At 45.6% G+C, this 24,965-nt stretch overlaps 2 protein-coding genes across 3 annotated transcripts; one reads left to right on the top strand and one right to left on the bottom strand.

Moving 5' to 3' along the window:
* Positions 1-1,217: 1,217 nt before the first annotated feature.
* On the bottom strand, positions 1,218-11,685 carry LOC121458968 (peptidyl-prolyl cis-trans isomerase-like 3). Its single transcript, XM_041668415.1, has 7 exons — positions 11,530-11,685; positions 11,118-11,182; positions 9,778-9,852; positions 8,553-8,646; positions 7,312-7,379; positions 4,291-4,409; positions 1,218-1,553 (listed from the first exon to the last, which is right to left on the bottom strand). Exons 2-7 carry the CDS (start codon positions 11,118-11,120, stop codon positions 1,427-1,429), a joined length of 486 nt encoding a protein of 161 aa, XP_041524349.1. The 5' UTR covers positions 11,121-11,182; positions 11,530-11,685; the 3' UTR covers positions 1,218-1,426.
* A 33-nt stretch (positions 11,686-11,718) lies between these two features.
* On the top strand, positions 11,719-24,202 carry LOC121458871 (NIF3-like protein 1). 2 transcript variants are annotated; one of them, XM_041668208.1, is made up of 7 exons: positions 11,719-11,766; positions 13,630-14,085; positions 17,101-17,263; positions 17,927-18,053; positions 20,748-20,886; positions 21,902-21,985; positions 22,973-24,202. In XM_041668208.1, the coding sequence occupies exons 2-7, from the start codon at positions 13,653-13,655 to the stop codon at positions 23,155-23,157; spliced, it is 1,131 nt and encodes a 376-aa protein (XP_041524142.1). In that variant the 5' UTR covers positions 11,719-11,766; positions 13,630-13,652; the 3' UTR covers positions 23,158-24,202. The 2 variants fall into 2 exon arrangements, with proteins under 2 accessions (XP_041524142.1, XP_041524143.1); XM_041668209.1 differs by lacking the exon at positions 20,748-20,886 and having other exon boundaries at positions 22,973-23,052.
* Positions 24,203-24,965: the final 763 nt, after the last annotated feature.

Consider the following 24,965-nt stretch of genomic DNA (forward strand, 5'->3'; position numbering starts at 1 on the left):
CTGGTCTCCTCAGCTCTCACAGAAAAACCTGATCTGACTGCACTGCAAAAGGCGAGGGAAGCAAGGTCAGAAGGAGCACGCGCCCTGATTGCAACCGTTTAAATGGTTTTTTTTTTTTTTTTTGATTTTTGTGTTTCGAGCCAGGGTTAGTTTCTGTCGTTTTTTATTAGATTCTGCAGCTGTTTGGTCTGCATTTCCTGTCTACTGCGATGACATTTACCTTCTCAGATCTCTGATGGAGTTGATGACCAGGCTGGTGGGAGTTTTGTCGGTTTAACAGCAGCAACCAAAGCTTCAGCTATGTCTTGTAAGACCCCAACTCAAAAAGCCTGCTTGCAACTGCTTTAAGCATTTGCCCTAGGTGGATGACAATCAGCAGTGGAAAAGTACAAAACTTGCAGAACAGCCCTAACTGCCACTTGCACCCTGACCACAGTTCCCTGCCCCACCCGCCTGCCAGGAAACACCTGATGGTGAGCTGAGCTGAGGTGAACTGAACTGGGGTGAGCTGGACACAAGGGACAGGGTTTGGTTTTTTTTTTTTTTAAGATTTAAAAAAAAGGGGGGGGGGGCGCTGGAAAGATGGCTCAGAGGTTAAGAGCACTGGCTGCTCTTTCAGAGGTCCTGAGTTCAATTCCCAGTAACCACATGGTGGCTCACAACCATCTGTACTGAGATCTGGCGCCCTCCTCTGGTGTGTGGACTTACATCGAGGCAGAATGTTGTATACATAATAAATAAATAAAAAAAAAGATTTATTTATTATGCATACAGTGTTCTGTCTGTCTGTATGCTTGCTAGCCAGCAGAGGGCACCAGATCTCACTACAGATGGTTGTGAGCCACCATGTGGTTGCTGGGAATTGAACTCAGGAACTCTGGAAGAGCAGCCAGTGCTCTTAACCGCTGAGCCATCTCTCCAGCCCCAATCAGCATTTTATTAAACAAGCACAAGAAACAAATGTTTCCAGGGTAAAACTGATGTTAGTTATTCAAACAGAACCAGATGAGAATACTTCACAGATGTGCATGGGGGAGATGGCTGGATGGGAGGCCATACGCTGTTAAATGAAACTAAGATTATGTGATGGCTAACATTGTTTTAAGTTTAAATTTCTCTGTTTAAGAGGCCTGTTTTTTGTTTGTTTGGTTTTTCTTTTGGCTTTTTGAGGGGCCTACCACCCAGCTCCCAAATAAATCACACAGGGAGGCTTATTCTTAGTTATGAATGTCCAGCCTTAAAAAAATAAGGCATTGCTTTGTATTTAAACACTGAATAACAGCAGTGGTACAGAATGTGCTCATGACTGGGGGTGAACACTATGGGCCCCATGACAGATGTCATTACTGGAAACACCAGAAGGATAAAGGCCAATGGGCACATCCCAGTGACGAGCTTGCCAAGTGTCTGTCTGGGCCTGCGGTAGCTACTGAGCAAATGGGTTGGCATGGATAGTTATGTCCTTGATGTGCACATCATTGAGAGGTCTGTACGTCTTCTCGTTCACTGGTAACTTCTCCAGTTCATCCAAAGTCTCCAGACCATCTATGACCCTGGAAGAGAAGCAATGTGCTATGAGAACTGTCCTCAGCTTGAAACAGAGTGTCTGCAGCAACTACAGTCTCCAGAGGGCAGTGCTCCATTCAGTGAGACAGTCTCCAGAGGGTAGTGCTCCACTCAGTGAGACAGTGTCTGCAGCAACTATAGTCTCCAGAGGGCAGTGCTCCACTCAGTGAGATACAGTGTCTGCAGCAACTACAGTCTCCAGAGGGCAGTGCTCCACTCAGTGACACAGAATGTCTGTAACAACTACAGTCTCCAGAGAGCAGTGCTCCACTCAGTGACATAGAGTGTCTGTAACAATTACAGTCTCCATGGGGCAGTGCTCCACTCAGTGAGACAGAGTGTCTGCAGCAACTACAGTCTCCAGAGGGGAGCGCTCCACCTCAGTGGGCCTTCACTTCTGATCACGTGGCCTGGCAGGATTGTAACGTCAGTCCCATCCACAGAAGTCACCAAGGAGAGTGAAGTGGCCCTGAACCCAGGGCTTTCTCATTATAACCGGGTGATCTCAAGGACATGTATACATACCTGCTGCTATGGTTTGGAACTTGAGTACCCTCAGAGGTCCACGTGCTAGCGGCTTGGTCACCAGCTTGGGACTACCGGGAGGTACGAAAGCCTTTAAGAGATAGAGTCTAGGTCCCGGGCAGATGGCCGCTGTTTGCAAGAGGATATGAGTTCAAACCCTAGGACACCTATAATCCCAGAGCTGGCTGAGTGGAGATAGGAGGGTTTCGGGGCCTTTCTGGCTAGCCAGTCTAGCTGAAGTCACTGAGAGACTAAGGAAACCACCTGGTAGAACCTCTGCCCCCCCACCCCCACACACGGAAAAGAGATGGGGTATAGCTGGAGGTCTCTGGGTCACAGATACTATGCTTTTAAAAAAGACTGTGGAACCTCATCTCTTCCCCTCTCTTGCTTCTTGGCCACGAAGTGAGGAGTTTGGTCCACCACATGCTTCCATGACGTGCTGAACAGGCCAAAGCCCTGAAGCAAATGATCATGGGCCAAACGTTCTAAAAATGTGTGTGTGTTTTTAAATATTTGTTTATTATGTATACAGTGTTTGACCTGCATGTCTGCCTGCACACCAGAACTCACTACAGATGGTTGTGAGCCACCATGTGGGTGCTGGGAATTGAACTCTGGAAGGACAGCCAGTGCTCTTAACTGCTGAGCCATCTCTCCAGCTCCTAAAAATGTGTTGTTGTTGTTGTTGTTGTTTTTGTTTGTTTGTTTTTTTTAATAAAAAAAGGCCTTTTCTTTTTTAAAAATAATTTACTTTATCTCATGTGCATTGGTGTTCTGTCTGCATACATGTCTGTGTAAGGGAGACAGATCCCCTGGAACTGAAGTTAAAGACAATTGTGAGCTGCCATGTGGGTGCTGGAAATTGAATGCAGGTCTTCTGGGAGAGTAGTCAGTGCTCTTAACTGCTGAGCCATCTCCAGCCCAAAAAAATGCCTTTCCTTAAAACAAAATGGAAGCCTATGCATTTGCGGAGGGAAATGCTTTTATATATTACAACTAAATGCAGCGCAAAGCAAGGATCGGGTTTATAGACACTTACACTTTTATTTTATGTATATGGGTGTTTTGCCCATGTACATTTGTAAATCACATGCATGCAGTGCCCAAGGAAGCCAGAAGAGGGTGTGGTGCCAAGAACTGTTGTTACAGAGGGTGCAAGCCACAATATGGGTCTTCCTCTGGAAGAGCAGCCAGAGTTTCTAACTTAGGAGCCACCTATCTCTCCAGGCCAATGAAGCATGTACTTAAATAAAAGGTGTTGCCAAGTATTTTAAGTTTTGTTACATTTGTTTCTGCTGCAGAACATTTGTTTAGTGATGCAAACATGTGTTACATTCTCTTCTGTTGCATTTTATTTCATCTGTGAAGCTGTGTTACTTTGCCTTTCCAAAACACCTGAGAACGGCCAATTGGCCAGTAGCAAGGCAGGAGAAAGGATAGGCAAGGCTGGCAGGCAGAGAGAATAAAAAGAAGGAGAAAAAGATAAAGAATCTAGGAATGAGGAAAGGGGGAGGACATCAGGGGCCAGCCACCTAACTACACAGCGAGCCACGGAGTGAAAAGCAATGAAAGGATGTACTCACTCATAGGTGGTTTTTAAACATAAAGCAAAGAAAGCCAGCCTACAAACCACAATCCCAGAGAACTTCGACAACAATACGGACACCAAGAGAGACGTACATAGTGTAGAATTTTAGGACAACTCTGAGGCCTCTCAGCAGCAGTGCTCCCCCCTCCCCTGGGAACCAAGGACCTAACAACTACACATGCACGTACTGAAATGTTGGGGATTTTCCATCTCCCTGAGTCTTTGTGAGTGTTCTCCAAATAGAACTCAGTTATTGAATAGGGGCAAGATAACCCTCAGGTGTTGACTCAGTTCCTGGTGTTTTGACTCAGTCCCTGTCACTATTTTTAGATATGTTGTTCTTAATGAAAACAAATGTGTGTGTGTGTGTGTGTGTGTGTGTGTGTGTGTATTAATTTGTTAACTTGCCTAAGCAATTCTTTGGTGGCTCTTAAACAAAATAAAGAAAACGAAGCTCAGATAGTGTATAACTTCTTCAAGGTAAGACAGCTGCTGACTGGTGGGCCTAGAGCCCAGGAACTCTAGCTGTCCACCAGTCTTTCCAGCATGAGCTATGCCATGATCACAGACGTACACGGATGCACCAAGAAGACAACTAGACCACTCACTTTCCAAACACCGTGTACTTCATGTCCAGATGCGGCTGCTTGCCGTAGGTGATGAAGAACTGAGATCCGTTGGTATTTGGGCCATTATTAGCCATAGATACAACACCTCTAACATTGTGCTGAAAAAGACAACCAAGGCATTAATTTAACTGTGCTTTATCAACCGCAAACCCCAAAGGTAGACAGGAACATTCTCAGCCTTCCCAATATTCAGGGGACCAAGAATCATTGAGCTAGTTTCTCTCTCTTAGTATGAATGCAAATGTAAAAGTTATATATTATCTTTTTGTTTGTTTGTTTGTTTTTGAGATAGGGTTTCTCTGTGTAACTTTGGAGCCTGTCCTGGAACTCACTCTGTAGACCAGGCTGGCCTCGAACTCAGAGATCCACCTTCCTCTGCCTCCTGAGTGCATGTATTATCTTTATCCTTGATAATCGTGTCTATAATTTGCTTATGTAATCATATCTTCCAATCAATTCCATTTTCACTGTGAAGAAGTAGACACAAACACTTATTTCTATCAACGTATAATACGTTTGTATTAAGGAATAGTGTGCTGGAACGAATGATCAGGAACAAACCCAAGTCCCTCAAATCTCTTCCTACACACTCGACTCTGCTTGTTCCTTGATCTGCTGCACTAGTTACACTAGTTTAGGGGTCTGCTGCACTAGTTACACTAGTTTAGGGGTCTGCTGCACTAGTTATACTAGTTTAGGGGTCTGCTGCACTAGTTACACTAGTTTAGGGGTCTGCTGCACTAGTTACACTAGTTTAGGGGTCTGCTGCACTAGTTATACTAGTTTAGGGGTCTGCTGCACTAGTTACACTAGTTTAGGGGTCTGCTGCACTAGTTACACTAGTTTAGGGGTCTGCTGCACTAGTTATACTAGTTTAGGGGTCTGCTGCACTAGTTACACTAGTTTAGGGGTCTGCTGCACTAGTTACACTAGTTTAGGGGTCTGCTGCACTAGTTACACTAGTTTAGGGGTCTGCTGCACTAGTTATACTAGTTTAGGGGTCTGCTGCACTAGTTACACTAGTTTAGGGGTCTGCTGCACTAGTTACACTAGTTTAGGGGTCTGCTGCACTAGTTATACTAGTTTAGGGGTCTGCTGCACTAGTTACACTAGTTTAGGGGTCTGCTGCACTAGTTACACTAGTTTAGGGGTCTGCTGCACTAGTTACATTAGTTTAGGGGTCTGCTGCACTAGTTACACTAGTTTAGGGGTCTGCTGCACTAGTTACACTAGTTTAGGGGTCTGTCCAAACGCTCTCAAAGGCCAAGCAGATGGCAAACTTACATTTGGGCAGGACAGAGTCCCTTGCCCGAGGGCTCTTTTCTTAATGGCCACAGAGAATGCATCTGTGGCTCTTCCCCCAGAGGGGATGATCTGAGGAAGCCTCGCCTAGCTCTAATATCAATACTACTAGTTTACAAGGTATGGTACATAAGACTTGAAAGTATCTTACCGAGGTAAATCAGTCTGAGCTGTGCCCAAGTCACCAACAGCAAAGCACAGAGCCAACCACAGATGGCTCCAGCACGAGAGGCTGAGGTACGAGGATTTCTCAGACCAGACTGAACCACACAGCACAAGGACTGAAGGAACCCTTTCATAATTAATGGCACGTGTGTCTTGGAGTGTAAGTACAAGAGCTCCTCTGGCATACAGAGCATGTGAACCTTTAATTCCCATTCTCAACTCTGCTGTGTGAGACAATGGTTTTTTTTGACAGGGTCTCATGTAGCCCAGGGTAGCCACAGATTCATTTTGTAGCTAAGACTGAACTTGGACTTCTGATCCTCCTGCCGCTACCTCTCTAGTGCTGGGGTTACAAGTGTGCACACCATGCCTTGTTCAAGGTTCCCTGCCTGCTGGCCATGCATTCTGTCAACAGTAATGTCCCAGATCAAGAGAGAGATATATCGTAGGCTGGTCTCAAGTTAGTAATCCTCCTGCCTCTTCTTCAGCATTTGCCTATTAACTGGCACTAGTTATTTCTTCTTCTTCTTCTTCTTCTTCTTCTTCTTCTTCTTCTTCTTCTTCTTCTTCTCCTCCTCCTCCTCCTCCTCCTCCTCCTCCTCCTCCTCCTCTTCTTCTTCTATTTTAATGAAAAATAGTTTCTTAGAGCTGGAGAGATGCCTGCATGTATGCTGCAAGCCAGAAGAGGGCACCAGATCTCACTACAGATGGTTGTGAGCCACCATGTGGGTGCTGGGAATTGAACTCAGGTCCTCCGGAAGAGCAGCCAGTGCTGTTAACCACTGAGCCATCTCTCCAGCCCCCACCATTTTTAATTTTTAAAATTTTATGTTTATGACTGTTTTGTCTAAGTCTATGTGTGTGTGTTGGCACATACTCCTACAGATAATTAAAAATAGTACAAATAAACCTTAAAAAAATAAAAAAGTTGGAGGTGCTGATGGCTGACAATGCATGGAGAAGTCTTCCTCCCTTTCCAGAAAGGCCAGCGAGAGGTGGGTGTGGTGCTGCAGCCTTGAATCCGGCACTGAAGGCAGAAACAGGCGGAGCACTCGAGTGGGAGGCCGGCCAGGGCTACAAAGAACTTCAGAAAGCAACCAAACAACAGAAACCCAAGATGGACGTGACTCACGTCATTTAACTCAGACTTCACGATGAGAGACTAAGCCCTTTCCTCTATTACGGGCTGGGCACTTGATGGTGGACCTAAGGACAAGCCCCTTCATGCCCTGATGCAGCTGACACAGACGCCACAGTCTATGCTGGGCTAGAACTGCCACTTACACCCTGCGTGTCACTCACTGAGGACGTGCACACAACAAAAAAGTTGATTTATTTGTTGATATATGGTCTCACCGTGTAGCCTTCGCTGGCCTGGAACTCACTGTGTAGACCAGGCTGGCTTCAAACTCAGAGATCCGCCTGCTGTTGCTTCCCAAATGGTGGGATTACAGGTGTGCGCCACGGATGTGGCACCTGGCTCACAATGACATCAGTGTGTACTGTCGTGTAAACAGGAAGCACAGGCTGTACCTTCAGATACTCGCTGTACTCGTCCTCGAACTTCCTGCCCCAGATACTGCTGCCTCCCCGTCCGGTGCCTGGATAACAAGACAAGCCAGTCAGAAGGAGCGTCTCACTAGACTTCAGCGGGCTCCATTTCCGAGCATGCTTGTTTGTTTATATGGTGTAGGGGGGTCCAACCCAGGGTAATGCACAAGCTGGGCAAGTGCAAACCACAAAGTCACATCTCCAGCCCTAGCAGAACTCTGCATGCATGTGTGCGTGCATGCGTGTGTGCACACACACGTGAAGAAGAGAGAGCTGTTAAAGTCTGCACTCAGGACTCCATGCATGCTACACAAGTATTCGACCCTACCGCTGAGTTACGTATCTCCAGCATTCCCATCTTTTTTCCTTTTAGTTGTTATTTTTAGGTAGGGTTTCCTTAGTTAACCTGTTGACCCTGAATTTACCACCCTCCTGTCTCAGCCTTCCAGGTACCTGAGGTCATAGACCTGTATGCCATCTGGCCTCTAGCACTTACCCCAAATTAACAGTACAGACAAGAAAAGTAAAATCCTCCCAACAAGGAGAAAATCCCCTCATTAATAACTGGTCATATTTTATAGTTGCAGGCTAGTACCTCCTTCTAGAAATATCTTGCTGTTAGGTGGACCTGGTCTATAGAATGAGTTCCAGGACATGTCCCAAGATCTACACAGAGAAAACCTCTCTCAAATAACTAACGAAAGAAAGAAAGAAAGAAAGAAAGAAAGAAAGAGAAAAACAAAAAACACTTAGTGTTTTACAGAGGACTCGGGTTCAGTTCCCAGCATCCACATGGTTGGCTCAAAACCATCTAAGATTCCGGTTTCAGGAAAGCTGATACCTACCTTCCTGCTGACCTAAGCAGTCACCAGATACACATGCAGTGACTTACATACATCTAGGCAAAATACTTAGAAATAAATACACATTTTTTTTTTTCGAGACAGGGTTTCTCTGAGTAGCCCTGGCTGTCTGGGAACTTCCTATGTAGACCAGGCTGGCCTCAAACTCACAGAAATCTGCCTGCCTCTGCCTCCTGAGTGCTGGGATTAAAGCCGTGTACCACCACAGCCCGGCCTAAGAATAAATTCATCTTTAAAGAAACAAAGCCTTAAACTTTACGACTGTCAAAGTAGCCTTGTTACAGTCTCCCTGTTTTATTTTTCAGTTATTGTAGATACTTTTTTTTCATATGACTAAGTTCAGCTAGAGGAAAAACTCACCTGTTGGGTCTCCTGTCTGAACCATGAAACCCTTGATGTTCCTATGAAACACACAGCCGTTGTAGTAATTACTGGCACAAAGAGCCAAGAAATTCTGAAGAGAGAAAAAGAATGACTGAGAAATAGATTTGGCAGAAACATACTTCAGATAAACGTGCAATCCTAGCCCCTGAAGATGCTATCGTGGCACATATAACTATGACTTCTAGGCGTTGGCCACTCCGTCTTCAGCAGGTCCTGGGAAGGCCTACATACTCCATATCTTAAGGAATGGACTCTTTTGCAGGTACTTGATTCCCTACTCTTGCCTTTCCCAGCTGGAGTTCCAGTACCTGAGGGCAGGCAATGTCTCTTGCTCATCATGTACCCTAGACATGGCTGGAAAGTCTTCTGACAAATAGCTGCAGTAGTGAACACTAGCTGACTCCTCTCCCTTTTACCCTTGCCATCTCAACAGGCTGAGTGTTTACAGAACAATTCTCTTACAACTTAATTACAGTTCCTGAAAAAATGAGGCGAAAGAAAAAAGATACTGGACACTTTATGGTTACAGGAAAAGTACCTACCAATTTATATATTTATTTAGTGTGGTATGCATGTAGTATGTGCATTCGTGTGTGTGTGTGTGTGTGTGTGTGTAGGTAGGTAAGCAAGTCCCTGTGCATATGCAGAAGCAAGAGAAGGAAGAGTATCCTAACCCATCACCCTCAAGCTTCTCCCTATGAGACAGGGTCTCCCACCAAACCTGGAGCTGGCTGGTGTATCAGACCCTGTAATCCTCTTCCCGCCAGCACTGGGTTACAGGTGAGCGTGACCACCCAGCATTTTCTGAGTCCTGGGAATCTGAACTCTGCCCCTCATGTTTATATAGCAAGCTCTCTTCCCTGCGGAGCCGACCCCCAACCCATCCTTCGTTCTCTTGATTTAACTCTGACATCACAAGTGGAGACTACACCTGCAACCACGGCACCCCCTCCTGATAGCGGCACCCCCTCCTGATAGCGGCACCCCCTCCTGATAGTGGGCCCACAGAGAGCTTTCTAACTTTCCAGGCTGAATAAACCAACTTCAAAGTGGCTGTCCTGTTATATCAGAGTGTTTCTGTTTAAGTACAGGTTCCACTCTATAGCTCGGCCTGGCCTGGAACTCACGACACAGACCAGGCTGGCCTCTGCGTCCTGAGTGCTGGCCTTAAAGGTGCGCGTCACCACATTACGACACTCACCTCACACGTCTTGGGTGTCCTCTCACAGAAGACTTCTATTTTGATATCTCCCACGTCTGTGTGCAACGTCACAGACTGAAAAAAAGGAGACTGTGAGAACAGGTGATATTTCTTCCAGTAACTACAGGTTCTGTCTTATTTCTGACTGGATATTTAAGAAGGCAATCTGGTTAAAGACATTAAAGACGGCTTGTTCGCATGAAGTGGCTCCAAGAGAAGTCATACTTATTTCTCCAAATTTATTTTTTTTTAATTAATTAATTTTTTTTTTTTTTAATTTTCAAGACAGGGTTTCTCTGTAGCTTTGATGCCTGTCCTGGAACTAACTCTCGTAGACCAGGCTGGCCTTGAACTCACAGAGATCCACCTGCCTCTGCCTCCCAAGTGCTGGGATTAAAGGCGTGCGCCACTACCGTCGGCCCAAATTTATTTCAAAAGGACAAAAACTCTAAAAGATTCATACAGATGAAAAACTGGCATCTCTGCTAAATTTTGGATACAACCATTGTAAATGAAATAACTATTCCTACTTTGAATTTTTATGATTTATTAAAAACAATGGCTTTTTTGTTTGTTTGTTTTTGCATTTGGAGACTTGGTTTCCTGGTGTAGCCCTGGCTGTCCTGGAACTTGCCAGGTAGGCGAGGCTGGCCTCAACCTCACGGAAAGCCACTGCGATTAAAGGCGTACACCACCACTGCACGGCTTTTATTACTGATCTTTACGTCTCAACAGCTCTAATTTAACTGGGAAAATGTTAACAAACTGATTTTTCAAAAATTGTTCCCACCAAGTCCTTTGGGTAGTTTATTTTGAAAAACAGAGTTAAGAAGCAATTCCGTAATTTACTAAAGACGACAACCCAAAATCGTCGGCATTTCCAAGTCTGCGTGCGTGCCGCTGGCCAGTGCTTTCTCCTCTGTTCTTTTCTTGTGTTGATAACTTTACATTTTTCACATCTTATTTCAGAGACAAACAAGAAACTATTTGGAGGTTTCCTTTTTTGGCTATTTGCGTCAGGTCTTGCCATGAAGCCTGGGTTGAACCCACAGTAGCAGCAATCCTCCTGCACCAGCCTCCTGCCTATCCTACTTTGTCCTGTCCAGCCTAGTACACACATCTCTCCTCTCATCCAGGTAAGCACTCCGCCACGGAGCTACACACTCAGTACCTCATTCGACTTCTTAAAAAAAAATCATAATTAAAAGACATGTAATGGGCTGCGGAGATGGCCTGGCAATTAAGAGCCCAGCACTCCCACCAGCTCCAGCTCCAGGGAATCCGACGGGGATAAAAGCAAGCAAACAATCACCCAGCTAGACGAATTCTGAAATACTTACCATCCTCTCTCTCTCGATAGTTCCAGGACGACTTGCAGAGAAAACCTGAAGGTGAGTTCCTAATCCTAAAATAAGGAGGAATTCGTTCATTTCAGCCCTATCTTTCCCGCTATGCTTGTTCATCATGACGGTAGATTTACAAGCTCAGGATAGCATCCTTTGAATAAAACTCCAAACACAGAAGTGTTGAGATCCTACCCAACGCAACAAACTTTCTTTGCTCATTTGCCTCCAAGGTTCTTTCTGCAGGCTAGGCTTATCCCCCACACCCCCACCCCCAACCCCCGTCCGGATTGTGGTCTAGCTGGGCATCGGCGCTCCCTCTACCCAGGACGCCGACTTTACCTAAGACGTGCGTGCAACAAACTTCAACTTCGCAGGTTTTTTTCCCCAAACCCCAGGTCTTACTAACCTGACGATCGTATTTAAAAGCGTCTTCCCGTACGCCCTCCCTATTTGCTTTTCCCGTAGTAGCGGGCACTAGTACTAGTTTACAACTCCGATCAAGTCCCAGGAAATAAAACGTAGGCGCAGCGGGATCCAGTGCACGAATCAAAGGAGAATGGGAAGCCAGAAACACGGGACCACTTCCGCCCACCGTACTTCCGGGCGGAGCGGAAGTGACGCACCAGAAGAGGCTCTGGGGCTGGTGAGTAGTGGGCGCGTGAAAGGGTCCCCTCGCTGCAAGGATTCTAGGGTGCCCGCGAGGAGGAGGCCAGGAGCGACCTGGGCGGACACCCCCTTGGCTGCAGGAGGGGGCGACGGCCCTGATGCTAATGTCCTGGAAAAAGCCTTGAACCATGCGTGCGTCAGAGCCAGACGCGAGTACAAAGAGAGCGCTCGTGCAGCTTGAAATTAGCAAATGGCTCTTCAGAGGGCTAAAGAGAGCCCAAGATTTCGACTCTGGGCTTGAAACAGCTCAGTCTCTCCATTGTCTCAGAAGACAGCTTTCCAGTTCTCATTCACACTAGCGCGGCTTCACTTCAAGTTCCTGGGAGTGGACGGGTGTAGGATTGGCGACGGAGTCCTCTCAGGGTCTCAGGAGAGACCCATTTTATTTCAGATAATATTTTGAATGTATCCGTATTGTGTCAGAAACACAGACGGACACATTCATGCCCTCTCACGATAGAGGTTGATTGAGTAACAATAAAATCAATCACAAGGTTCCTCAGCACTGTTGGTAGCAGCTTGATAGCTGGATGAGGCCAACACATTTCCTTTCTTCAAAGCTACTATTAACTCTCAGATTACACATCACACAGTAACTATATCTGTCTATTTTGAATTGTTTGGTTGTTTTGAGTCTCTGCCCTCCCGCTATCCAGACACAGAATATGTAGGTGAATGCCCTACATACAGCAGTTAGTGCTTGTTCGGGGGCAGCTCTGGCCTTTTCTTGTCTTGACGCTGCTCATTTGTGAAGTGACCGGTTTGCCTCCATTTCTTGCTCATGCACTCAGTATTTTAAGTTTTAAATAATGTCTGTGACAGGGTCTTATGTAACCCAGGCTGGCCCTGAACTGCCTGGATAGCTGAGGGTGACTTTGAATCTCAGATCTTGCTGTTCCTACTTCCCCAGTGTGACCACACCCAAGGGCCACCACACCCAGACATGTACCACCATAACCAGTTTACATGGTGCCGGGGGGCTGAACTCTTATGCATGCTAGGCGAGCATTCTATCAGCTGAGCCACACCTCCAGCTCCTTAAACATGTTCGTCTTAAGTATACGTGTATATATTCGTGTGTGTTTGTGAGTGTGGCGTAGAGATACAGGCTATTCGTGTGATGCAATGATGGGGAGGGCAACAAGGATGTAAGAGGTGATGAGCGATTGTATTTTATCAGGCTTTTCCAGGGGACATACTAATGCCATTGTTTCTCTAGAAGGCTGTGAGGTAGGTGATGTGGGATGTCCTTCTGTCTGTGTGTGGCTTTTATTGGTTGATGAGTCGAGTTGTTTCGGCCAGTGGCTTAGCAGGGTAAAGCCAGACAGTGAGCACCAATTTGTAAACAGAGACTGCTCATTCGTTCTCAGGCTACCCAGACCCGAATAATCACACAGAAACTATATTAGTTACAACACTGTTCAGCCTACTAGCTCAGGATTCTTATTAACTAACTCTTACATCTTAAATTAATCCAGTTCTATTAATCTACGTGTCATGTCTCCATTTTGTATATGAGAAAATAAGTTAAGCCGGGTGGTGTTGCTGCACGCCTTTAATCCCAGCACTCAGGAGGCAGAGGCTGGTGGATCTCTGTGAGTTTGAGGCCAGCCTGGTCTACAGATCAAGTCCCAGGACAGCCAGGGCTACATGGAGAAATCCTGTCTCAAAGTCAACCCCGAAGTTAAGAGGTCAAATGAGTTAGCTGAGCCCAACCTGCTGTGGATGGGCAGAGCCACCATTTGAATCTGGGTCTTGGTGACAGCTCTTACTCCAGCTTTAGCCTCATGGGGCAGAACGGAACTGTACGGAAAGACCACTTCCTGTGTTTTGACTCCAGGCACCGTTTCACCTGGTTTCTGTATGCTGCTGTCTGCACTCCGGCTCCCTACCAGCATCAGGCTCACCCCGTCCTGGGTCTGCGGTTCTTCTCGTTCCTTCATGGATCTGAAGTCCCTCCTTTCCTCCCTAAATGACTTTGCGTCCCTCTCCTTTGCCGAGAGTTGGGACAACGTGGGGTTGCTGGTGGAGCCGAGCCCGCCCCACACCGTCCGTACACTCTTCCTGACCAATGACTTGACCGAGGCGGTCATGGACGAGGCTCTCCAAAAGAAGGCAGATCTCATTCTCTCCTACCACCCGCCGATCTTCCGCGCCATGAAGTGCGTAACTTGGAAAACCTGGAAGGAGCGCCTGGTTATCCGGGCCCTGGAGAACAGGGTCGCCATCTACTCTCCCCACACGGCCTATGATGCTGCACCCCAGGGAGTCAACGCCTGGCTGGCCAAAGGGCTCGGTGAGAAAACTTATGTCCTTCCCTATTAATGATTTCCCTACAAATACTCTGAAATTTTAGACTGTCTTCCTAGTAAAGTTTTAAATTGTTTTTAGGGGAAACGGGGTTTTCTCTTTTATAGAGTACTAAAAAGTAATGTGTTGCTTAAATTTGGTAGTTAAATTTCATTTGAAAGTGTACTTATTATTTTTATATCTGTTGAGTGTTTTGTCTGCTTGTATGTAAGCGCACTACATGTGTGCAGTGCCCATGAAGGCCAGAAGAGGGTGCAAGATTCTCCAGGGTTGGAGTTACAGTCATTTGATATAGGGCTCTAGCAGGCTCGAGCCTGGCAAACATGGGGTCAGTAGGTTTTGCCTTTTACCCCCTCCCCCTTGCTGTTTGTTAAATGACATCTCTAAAGCTAGCCCTTGAAATCCAGTCCCTTATTTGGCCACTGACTTTACTCCGAAGACAAAACACCAGGGTCCAGCAATCAGAATTCATTATTTGGCTAACACGGCCAATCACGATTTACTAACTCACCCTAGCACAGACTCCCCCCTTTTCTCCCGAAAACCTACTCCTGTGCTGGGTGGTGGTGGCCCACGCTTTTAATCCCAGTACTCAGGAGGCAGAGGCAGGAGGATCTCTGAGTCTGAGGCCAGCCTGGTTTACAGAGTGAGTTCCAAGACAGCCAGGACTGTTACACAGAGAAACCGTGTCTCGAAAAACCAAAAACCAACCAAACAAACAAAAACAACAACAACAAAAAATCCATTCCTGCAAAGAACCACCTACTTTCTTGCCTGTACTGGCTGCTGCTCTTGCTGCTTTGGTGGCAACCCCGCCCAACCCCTCCAGAGTAATAAATCTCCTCTGTGCGGAGAATTTGGTGTAGGTATGTCCTGTACCGACTTCGAGAGGGCCAACCTTCCTTACAGCTGTGAGCTGCTATGTGGGTGCTGGGAATTGAACCCAGGTCCTCTGCAAAAGCAAGAAGTGCTCTCCACCACCGAACTAGCTCTCTGGTCTGAGTTTCATTTGAAAAATGAACTATTGGGGATGAAGAATTGGCTCAGCAAGTAAGAACACTGTTCGTTGCTCTTAACAGAGGACCTGGGTTCCCAGCACCCACATGGAGGCTCACAGCCATCAGTAACTTGGTCCCAGGGGAAACAACGCTCTCTTCTGAGCTCTATGGGCACACACGATATATACACATAATGCAGGTAAAACACTCATGCACATAAAATGATGAAACAAATAAATCTAAACAAAATCTTTTTAAGAAAAAGGAAAATAAACATTGTAAACTAGCCTTGGTGTGGCATAAGCCTAGACTCCAAAACCTTATACTTTAAACATTCAGGAAGCTGAATCAGGAGAGTTGATTTAAGGCCGGTCCGAGCTATTTAGCCAGACGCTGGCTGTTCATATCATCCCACCAAAACCAAAACAGAAGCAAAATGAACCGAGGAACATTTTTGTTGTTTGTACTGGGTCTCAGGGTCTCAATAGCTCAGGCTGGCCTTGAACTCTAGGTAGAGGATTGTCCTGATTGGCTTTTATAAAAGGCACCTTGAGAAGGAAAGGGTTTGTTTCCTCTTCAGTGTAACAGCCTGTCATAAAGGGAAGTCAGGGCAGGAACCTGGAGGCAGGAGCTCAAGTCGAGGCCAAAGAGGAACACTGCTGACTGGCTTGCCCCTCACAGCTTGCTTAGCCTGCTTCCTTATGGAACCCAGGACCACCTACCTACTCAGGGTCCTGGGTCTTCCTACATCAACACTTAATCAAGAAGATGCCCCTCAGACTTACCTATAGGCAATATGATGGAGGTATTTTTTTTTTCAGTTGAGGTTTCTATTTCCCAGATGACCTTGGCTTGTGTCAAGATGACAAAACCCAGCCAACACAAGGAGACTAAGACATCACTTGGGATGAGCAAGCGGAGCATGGGTCTTCGCTGCTAAATGTCTTCATGATTGTTCAGTCAGACGGCACAGAGTCCACACCCCAGCACGCGCAGGAGATGCTGGGCAAAGTCGTGTTACATGGGTTCGCTACATAGACACCCAGGCTTTGCTCTGGTTTGTTGTTGTTTTTATTTATTTATCTTTGTTATTGTGTGACTATGGGCGCACACAGTTGTGGAGGTCAGGACAACTCTCAGGAGTGGATTCTCCCCCCTCCCACCGTGGGTTTCTGGAAGTGAACTCAGGTCCTTAGACTCACGTGACAGTTACCTTTACCCAGTGAGTCTTCTGCCCTCCCCGACCTTACCTGGAGAAGGGCCTTACTTTGTCCATCACTCTGGCCTCAAACTGGAGATCCTCCTGCTTCAGTTTCCCAGTGCTAAGGAGAAGCATGCCGACCACACCCTGCACAGCGTCAGGATCTCCCCGGATGCTTGCATCCAGCACAGTCAGGATTCTGGTATTTATTTCGGGCTAAAGCAATTGTGTTGTTGTTTTGTTTTGTTTGTTGGATGTTTTTTGTTTTGTTTTTGAGACAAAACACAGTCTCCCGGGGTAGTCTTGGCTGACCAGGAACTTACTCTGTAGACCAGGCTGGCCTCCAGCTCCTGGAGATCCACCTGCCTGTGCCTCTGCCTCCCCAGTTCTGGGACTAAAGGTGTGTGCACCACACCTGGCCTTGGACTGAAGCCTTGACAACACAATGGTCTTTATAAAGTGTTCAACACATAAGGACTTGTGATCTATACTTTGGTTTGAATGACCAAACAGTGGCTAATTAAAAAAAAAAATCAGTGTTTCTGTCCTTTTTGTATGGAATTTCCTGAAATATGAATCTTTTTAGCAAATAATTGTGAAAATAGATTTTATTTTATATGTCCAGACCAAATCTTTAGATTATTGTGACTGGTAATGAGATCTAATGGTTATATATGTATGTTCACATATATACAGGAAAATGAATTCTGATACATTTCATACAGATTTTACATAGAGTAGTTTATCTCTTTAGTTCCAAAGCGCTGCGAAAGCCTTGACTTCCCCATAACTTCTTCTTCAGGAGCTTGCAGCACAAAGCCCATCCACCCTTCCAAAGCTCTCACCTGCCCCACAGAGGGAGCTCACCGACTAGAATTCACTGTGAACCACACCCAAGATCTGGACAAAGTCATGTCTGCGGTGAAAGGAATTGGAGACGTCTCTGTCACTTCTTTTCCTGCTAGGTACATTGTATATGCCTCCGTTTAAAATTGTTTTAAATTATTTATTTAGCGCGTGTGTGTTTGTATGTACATGTGCATACCGTGGCAGATGTGTGGTGGTCGGAAGATGTCTTAGGGGAAGGACATCCCCTGCATGGGCTCCTTCCCCTGCATGGGCTCCAGAGGACAAAGCCATGCTGACTTGGCAGTAAGCGTCTTTACCCACTGAACCATCTCTATCCCCATTCTCTGCTTTGTTTGCTTCAGTTTCCCTTTGAGACAAGGTCTCAGGATGTATGCGGGCTGGCCGCAAACTCCTGCCCTGGCCTCCAAGTGTTGGGTGAAAGAGAAAACCTGCTCCTGCAAAATGTCCTCTGATCGCCACACGTCCAAATGATGTCAGGGGTCCTGACACAGCTGTGGTGTGAAAACACCATTCCGTGTGATGTCAGGGAGTCCTGAGACAGCTGTGGTGTGAGAACACTGTTCCCTGTGATGTCGGGGTCCTGAGGCAGCTGTGGTTTGAGAACACCGTTCCTTCCGTGTGATGTCAGGGTCCTGAGGCAGCTGTGCTTTGATTGGCTGGGATTAAACAAGTTCTGCTGATCACATCTTGGTTTCATATAAATCTTTACAGCAGGTATAGACTGTCGGGTATTTAAAATACAGCTGGTTTTCCTCTAGGCGAGATGGTGAGGAAGAGACACGGATCAGCCTAAACTGTACTCAGAAAGCCCTGATGCAGGTGCTCACCTTTCTCTCCCAGAACCAACAACTTTATCAGAAAACGGAAATTCTGTCCTTGGAGAAGGTAAGATTTCTTTTTGTCCTCTTATCACTCTGCATTTTTAAAATTGTTTTTGTTGAGCTATACTCGTTTTCCCATTCCCTCCCTCCCGCCCCTCTCCGCTTCCATCCTCCCTCCTGCCCCCTACGCTCCCAATTTACTCAGGCAATCTTGTCTTTTTCTCCTTCCTAAGTGGATTCATGTGTGTCTTTCTTAGGTTCTCTAGGTTCCCTGGCATTGTGATTTGTGAGCTGGTTTTCTTTGCTTTATGTCTAAAAACCACTTATGAGTGAGTGCATGTGATAATTGTCTTTCTGTGTCTGGGTTACCTCACTAAGTATGGTTTTTTTCCTAGTTCCATCCATTTGCCTGCAAATTTCAAGATGTCATTTTTTTTACCACTGAGTAGTATTGTGTAAATGTATCACATTTTTCTTATCCGTTCTTTGGTCGAGGGGCATTTAGGTTGTTTCCAGGTTCTGGCTATCACAAACAATGCTACTATGAACATAGTTGAGCACATGTCCTTGTGGTATGATTGAGCATCCTTTGGGTGTATACCCAAAAGTGGTATTGTTGTGTCTTGAGGAAGGTTGTTTCCTAATTTTCTGAGAAATCGCCACACTGACATCCAAAGGGGCTGTACCTGCTTGCATTCCCACCAGCAATGCAGGAGTGTTCCCTTTACCCCACAACCTCTCCAGCATGAGTTGTCATCAGTGTCTTTGATGTTTGCCATTCTGACAGGTGTAAGATGGAATCTCAGAGTTGTTTTGATTTGCATTTCTCTGATGACTAAGGATGTTGAGCATTTCCTTAAGTGTATTTCAGCCATTTTAGATTCTTCTGTTGAGAATTCTCTGCCTAGGTCTGTGCCCCATTTTTTTAAATTGGATTATTTGGTATTTTAATGTTTAGTTTCTTGAGTTCTTTATGTATTTTGGAGATCAACCCTCTGTCAGATATGAGGTTGGTGAAGATCTTTTCCCATTCTGTAAGCTTTCATTTTGTCGTCTTGACCGTATCCTTTGCCTTACAGAAGCTTCTCATTCAGGAGGTCCCATTTAATACTTGTTTCTCTCAGAGCCTGTGCTACTGCTGTTACGTTTAGGAAGTGGTCCCTGTGCCAATGTGTTCAAGTGTACTTCCCACTTTCTCTTCAATCAGGTTCAGTGTAACTGGATTTATGTTGAGGTCTTTGATCCAGTTGGACTTGAGTTCTGTGCATGGTGATAGATATGGATCTATTTTCATTCTTCTACATGTCGACATCCAGTCATGCCAGCACCATTTGTTGAAGATGCTTTCTTTTTTCCATTGTACAATTTTGGCTTCTTTGTCAAAAATAAGGTGTTTGTATTATGGCAGAAGATATAAAATAATCCCACACTAGTTCAGTGGACAGCCTTGTCTTGTTCCTGATTTTAGTATAATCGCTTTGAGTTTCTTTGTATTGTTTTCTTTGTACCTATTTTATTGATTTCAGCTCTCAATTTGATTATTTCCTGCTGTGTACTCCTCCTGGGTGAGTTAGCTTCTTTTTGTTCTAGAGCTTTCAGGTGTGCTGTTAATTCGCTACTGTGCTATGAACTTTCCTCTTAGCACTGCTTTCATTGTGTCCCCTAAGTTTGGGATGTTGTATGGTCATTTTCATTGAATTTTAGGAAGTCTTTAATTTAAGTTCAGTTTCATGGAAACTAAACAATGCTCAACTGAATCACCACTGGGTCAGGGAAGAAATAAGAAAGAAATTAGATTTCCTATGATTCAATGAAAATGAAAACACAAAATATCTAAACTCATGGGACACTATGAAAGCAGTGCTAAGAGAAAAGTTCATAGCACTAAATGCCTATGTAAAGAATTTGAGGAACTCTTACACTGGTGACTTAATAGCACACTTGAAAGCTCTAGATCAAAAAAAGCTAACCCACCCAGGAGGAGTAGACAACAGAAAATAATCAAACTGAGGGCTGAAATCAATAAAATAGAAAAAGAGAACAATACAAAGAATCAATGAGACAAAGAGTTGGTTCGAGAAAAATAAGTAAGATAGGCAGACAGACAAAAAAATAAATCCTGTAGCTCCACGTCTGGTCTCAAAAGCCTTAAATGACTCCTCCCTATGGCTTTCCCGATTGCAACACACTTCTCTTGATTCCACCAGATGAAAATAAGACCACTACCACATATTTTTAAAAAGATTTTATTTTTTTATTCTGTATAGTGTTCTGCCTGCATATATGCCTTTATGCCAGAAGAGGGCGCCCGCTATCACTATAAATCGCCGTGAGTTACCAAGGAGGAAGATTCCTTGCCATCTTTATTAGGATACCTTTCATGATGCTAAAGCTAGAACACGTGGACAACACTGCCAAGTTCAGCGGCCCACGTGAGGTGGAGCATCCGCAGAAGCTTGGATGGTTGTTGCTTTTCAGGAAAAGAAAATGCCTTGGGAGTTTTCACAAGTTGGAAGCTTAGCCCGGTGAGGGCCTCTAACAGTAGCACCTACTTCGAATTTAAAAACTTAGTTTTGATTATGTGTTAAATACCAAGCAGGGTGTGAGCTCCCAAAAGTTAGCGTTTTTGTAGGTTTGCACCCAGGCTTCAGCTTAAGCTACCACGAGCTTCTGTACACAGACCTTACCGATTCCCGTTGTTCTATGCATCCCTTAGGACTGGGCATAGATAAAGCTTCTGACTTGTGTTTCTCTCCAGCCTCTGCTTCTGGATACTGGAATGGGACGGCTGTGCACACTGGATGAAGCCGTCTCCCTGGCAACAATGATAGAGCGGATCAAAGAACACCTAAAGTTATCTCATGTTCGCTTAGCTCTCGGAGTAGGGAAGACCTTAGGTAAACGTCTTTCATAGCTAGCAGATCCACAGTGACTTGGACAAATTTTGGTTTTGGTTATTTTTGACACCTGATCTCAGAGCATAGGATGGCTTCAGACTCCGTTGGCCTCTGTCTCCCAGAGGCTGGGGTTGCAGGTGTACTGCTTTTATTCATGTAAGTGGTAGAGAACACGTCACTCAGGGAGACAGTGGGTCTACCTTGTCAGCCAGGGTAGGCTGGGCTATAATGTGGGATACATCTCCCTAGCCTAAATGATAAAGTGTATTTCTTAGTTTTCTGTGTTCATCTCCAGTCAGCACTGGACGTCTGTGAATTATAAACGGGTCATTGTTGCAAAGGGAACAGAGGGTTTTAAATCATCAGGTAAAAGTTCTAGACCTGCTGGGCGTGACAGTCCACGCCTTTACTTCTAGCACCTGGCAGAAGCAGGCAGAGCTCTGAACTGTGTCTGTGTGAGTTCAGCTCAGGCTACTCCCAGAGAGCCTGTCTTTAAGAAAGAGGAGAGGAAGAGGTGCCTAATACATTTCTAACACCCTGGGTTTTTTTTGTTGTTGTTGTTTGTTTGTTTTGTTGTTGTTTTTTGGTTTTTCAAGACAGGGTCTCTCTGTGGCTTTGGAGCCTCTCTAGGACCTAGCTCTTGTAGACCAGGCTGGCCTCAAACTCATCCCCCTGCCTTTGCCTCCTGAGTGCTGGGATTAAAGGTTTGCACCACCACCGCCCGGCTGTTGTTTTATTTTTTAAGACAGGGTCTCACAGTGTAGCCCCTGGCTGTCCTGAAACTGTAGACCAGGCTGGCCCTGAACTCATGGAGATCCACCTGCCTCTGCCTCCTGAGCTTAAAGGGCTTAAAGGTGTGCCCCATTATACCCATCTTTAAAATCAACACAGCGTGATTCGTACCCTGGTGAAGAGACTGGTCAGTCTGCTTTAGGGTTAGGATTCAGCACAGATGGTAGCGCTGAGCTGAAAGTGAATGTCTCTCTGTAACAACGCCTCTTGTTTTGTCTTGAAGAGTCTCCAGTCAAAGTTGTGGCCCTGTGCGCTGGTTCTGGGGGCAGCGTTCTACAAGGAGTGAAGGCTGACCTTTACCTCACAGGTATGACAACTTCTGGATCTCTTCCTCAACCTGGCTTGGTTCCTTTGTTTTGTTTTGTTTTTTGTCTTTCGAGACAGGGTTTCTCTGTAGCTTTGGAGTCTGCCCTAGAACTACCTCTTATAGACCAGGCTGGTCTTGAACTCACAGAGATCCGCCTGCCTCTGCCTCCTGAGAGCTGGGATTAGAGGCGTGCACCACCACTGCCCGGCCACAATAACCAACAAGGCATTTTATTTGTTGACAGGGTTTCCTATAACCCAGGATTAGCCTCCAGCTATTAGCTGAGGCTGGCGTGGACTCTTGATCCTTCTGCCTCAGCCTCCACGTTCTAGGATTACAAGTACACTGCCATCCCTGGCAGCATTTTGCATCAATCAAAAAAATATATATATATGTGTGTGTGTGTGTGTGTGTGTGTGTGAGTAACACAAGCGTAAGAGGGAAATTCCACACCTGGACTTATGTGACACGTTACAATAAAAATGCTGGCACATTCAGAATACCGTATGATACAACCTTCAGGCCGAGAGGATGAAGTACAGTGGAATTTCATGTTTGGGCTACACGCTTGCTTTGCAAACCTGGATGATTGGCCTTCAATCCCGGATGCCACAAGGGGAGGAGAGGAGAGAACCGACTTCTGAAAGCTGGTTTCTGACCTCCATGTGCGCACGCACGCACGCACGCTCACACACCCTGTGCCATCTCTCTCCTGTCCCAGTCCTGCATACTTTCCCCTGAACATAGACTCAGTACCATAAAGTGATAAGTAGTTTGGACTTTTTCTTTATCTGTTCTGGGCAGCGCTCAAGAGGCAAGCATTCTACATCTGACTGCATCATGAGCCTGCGGTTTCTGTGCTCAGGAGCAGTGGGGCATTGCGTTCATTCATTCAGAATACAGACACAGGCTTTTCTGCTGCGGTGGTACAGGGTGCACAGATCCCATGTCTGATAGTTAAGAAGTTGCTCGTTCCTCTTTCGCCAGGTGAAATGTCCCACCATGATGTCCTGGATGCGGCTTCCAAAGGAATAAATGTCATTCTCTGTGAACACAGCAACACTGAACGAGGCTTCCTTTCCGATTTGCAGGAAATGCTGGGTGCTCATTTGGAGAATAAGATTAATATCATCCTGTCTGAGACAGACAGGGACCCTCTTTGTGTGGTTTAGAGAGCAGAGGGAGTCAGAGTCAAGCTGTGCACCATTTGGGTGGAAACAGGGATGTCCAGGGAGAGTTACGGTGCTGTCGTCCTCCTGCAGAAGCGGGCTCCAAAGACGTCGTCCAAGTTCATCAGTAAGGTTCCAGATGGTATAGCTCACAAGGTAAAGAGTGCAATAAAGACACATGCTCACTATAAACTCTTGGAAAAGGCAACTAAAGCCTGGATATCACTAGGCGCTTTTGTTTGATTGTTTAATGTGACAGAATCTATAACCCAGGATAGCCTCCAATGCACTACTTAGCTGAGGCTGGCCTTGGACTTTGGATGCTCATGTATGCACTCAACACCTCTGAAGTAGCTCTGTATACACGGGATGTCCATCTCAGTAATCTCTGCCCTCTGATTAATCTTAAACACCATTTAAAAACAGATGTGGAGGGGCTGGAGAGATGGCACAGAGGTTAAGAGCACTGACTGCTCTTCCAGAGGTTCTGAGTTCAATTCCCAGCAACCACATGGTGGCTCACAAGCATCTGTAATGAGATCTGGCGCCCTCTTCTGGCCTGTAGGTGTACATGCAGGCAGAGCACTCTATATATAAAAAAATCTTTTTTAAAAACTGGATTTGATTTTTTTTTCCTAAGTGGCATTTTTGGGTGATGAAGTAAATCTGTGTGCTAAGTTAGGCATCAGAAATTTTTTTTTTTTTTCGAGACAGGGTTTCTCTGTGGCTTTGGAGCCTCTCCTGGAACTAGCTCTGTAGACCAGGCTGGTCTCGAACTCACAGAGATCCGCCTACCTCTGCCTCCCGAGTGCTGGGATTAAAGGCGTGTGCCACCACCGCCCGGCATCAGAAATCTTTTTAAAAAATATTTAAAAACCCACTGGTGATCACTATCTATATTCGTACTTACTCCTATAATTTTGGGGTTTTTGGTGGTGAAGGGATCAAACTAAGCACCTTGTACAATTACTGCTCAAGCTGGCAGCATGAACCTGGAAGACCGGGGCCTAAAAAATGAGGCGGAATAAAGTCTCATGCAATAGGCAACTTTATTTAGAGACTCAGACAATTTAGACTTTGAAAGTTAAGCAGAGTCACCTGAGTAAAGTGTACAATCACATGGAGAAATGGCACATGGCAAAAACATTTTTTCATAGAGGCATATGAACAATAACAATAGCCAGCTGCAATAGTTTTGTGTTTTTGCAAAAAAGAAAAGAAAAAAAAAAACAAGCAAAAGAAACCCGATTCTTGTTTTATTGAAGTATTCTCACAAGCACTCAGAATTCCCCTTGTACAACTCTATTCTTATATTCTCTCTCTCTCTCTCTCTCTCTCTCTCTCTCTCTCTCTGTATAAACAATCCTAGCTGTCCTGGAACTAGCTCTTGTAGACCAGGCTGGCCTGGAACTCACAGAGATCCGCCTGCCTCTGCCTCCCGAGTGCTGGGATTAAAGGCGTGCGCCACCACCGCCTGGCTGTACAGCTGTATTCTTGAACTGTGTTCCACATTATGAATGGAAGGTCACGTGTTCTAACTGATCTCCAAAGTGACTTGTAGTTTTGTTGCTGATTAATGGTGTTCAACACTCAGAATAGAAGTAGTGATTGTCACACAGCTTCCTGCAGGTGTTCTACAAGCCAGATGCAGAAAGACACATTCTGCATGCCCTCTCTTAGAAGAACCTAGAGTGTGTGTGTGTGTGAGTGTGTGTGAGTGTATGTGTGTGCACGTGCTTGTACACATGCAGGTCATAAAACCAGAAGGGGAAGAGACAAGATGAAGAGATTTTTAAGGACAAGGAGGGTAA

Source organism: Microtus oregoni, unplaced genomic scaffold, assembly GCF_018167655.1.
Source record: "Microtus oregoni isolate MIOR12 unplaced genomic scaffold, Mior012 000018F_ref0000195, whole genome shotgun sequence".
Lineage (NCBI taxonomy): Eukaryota > Metazoa > Chordata > Mammalia > Rodentia > Cricetidae > Microtus > Microtus oregoni.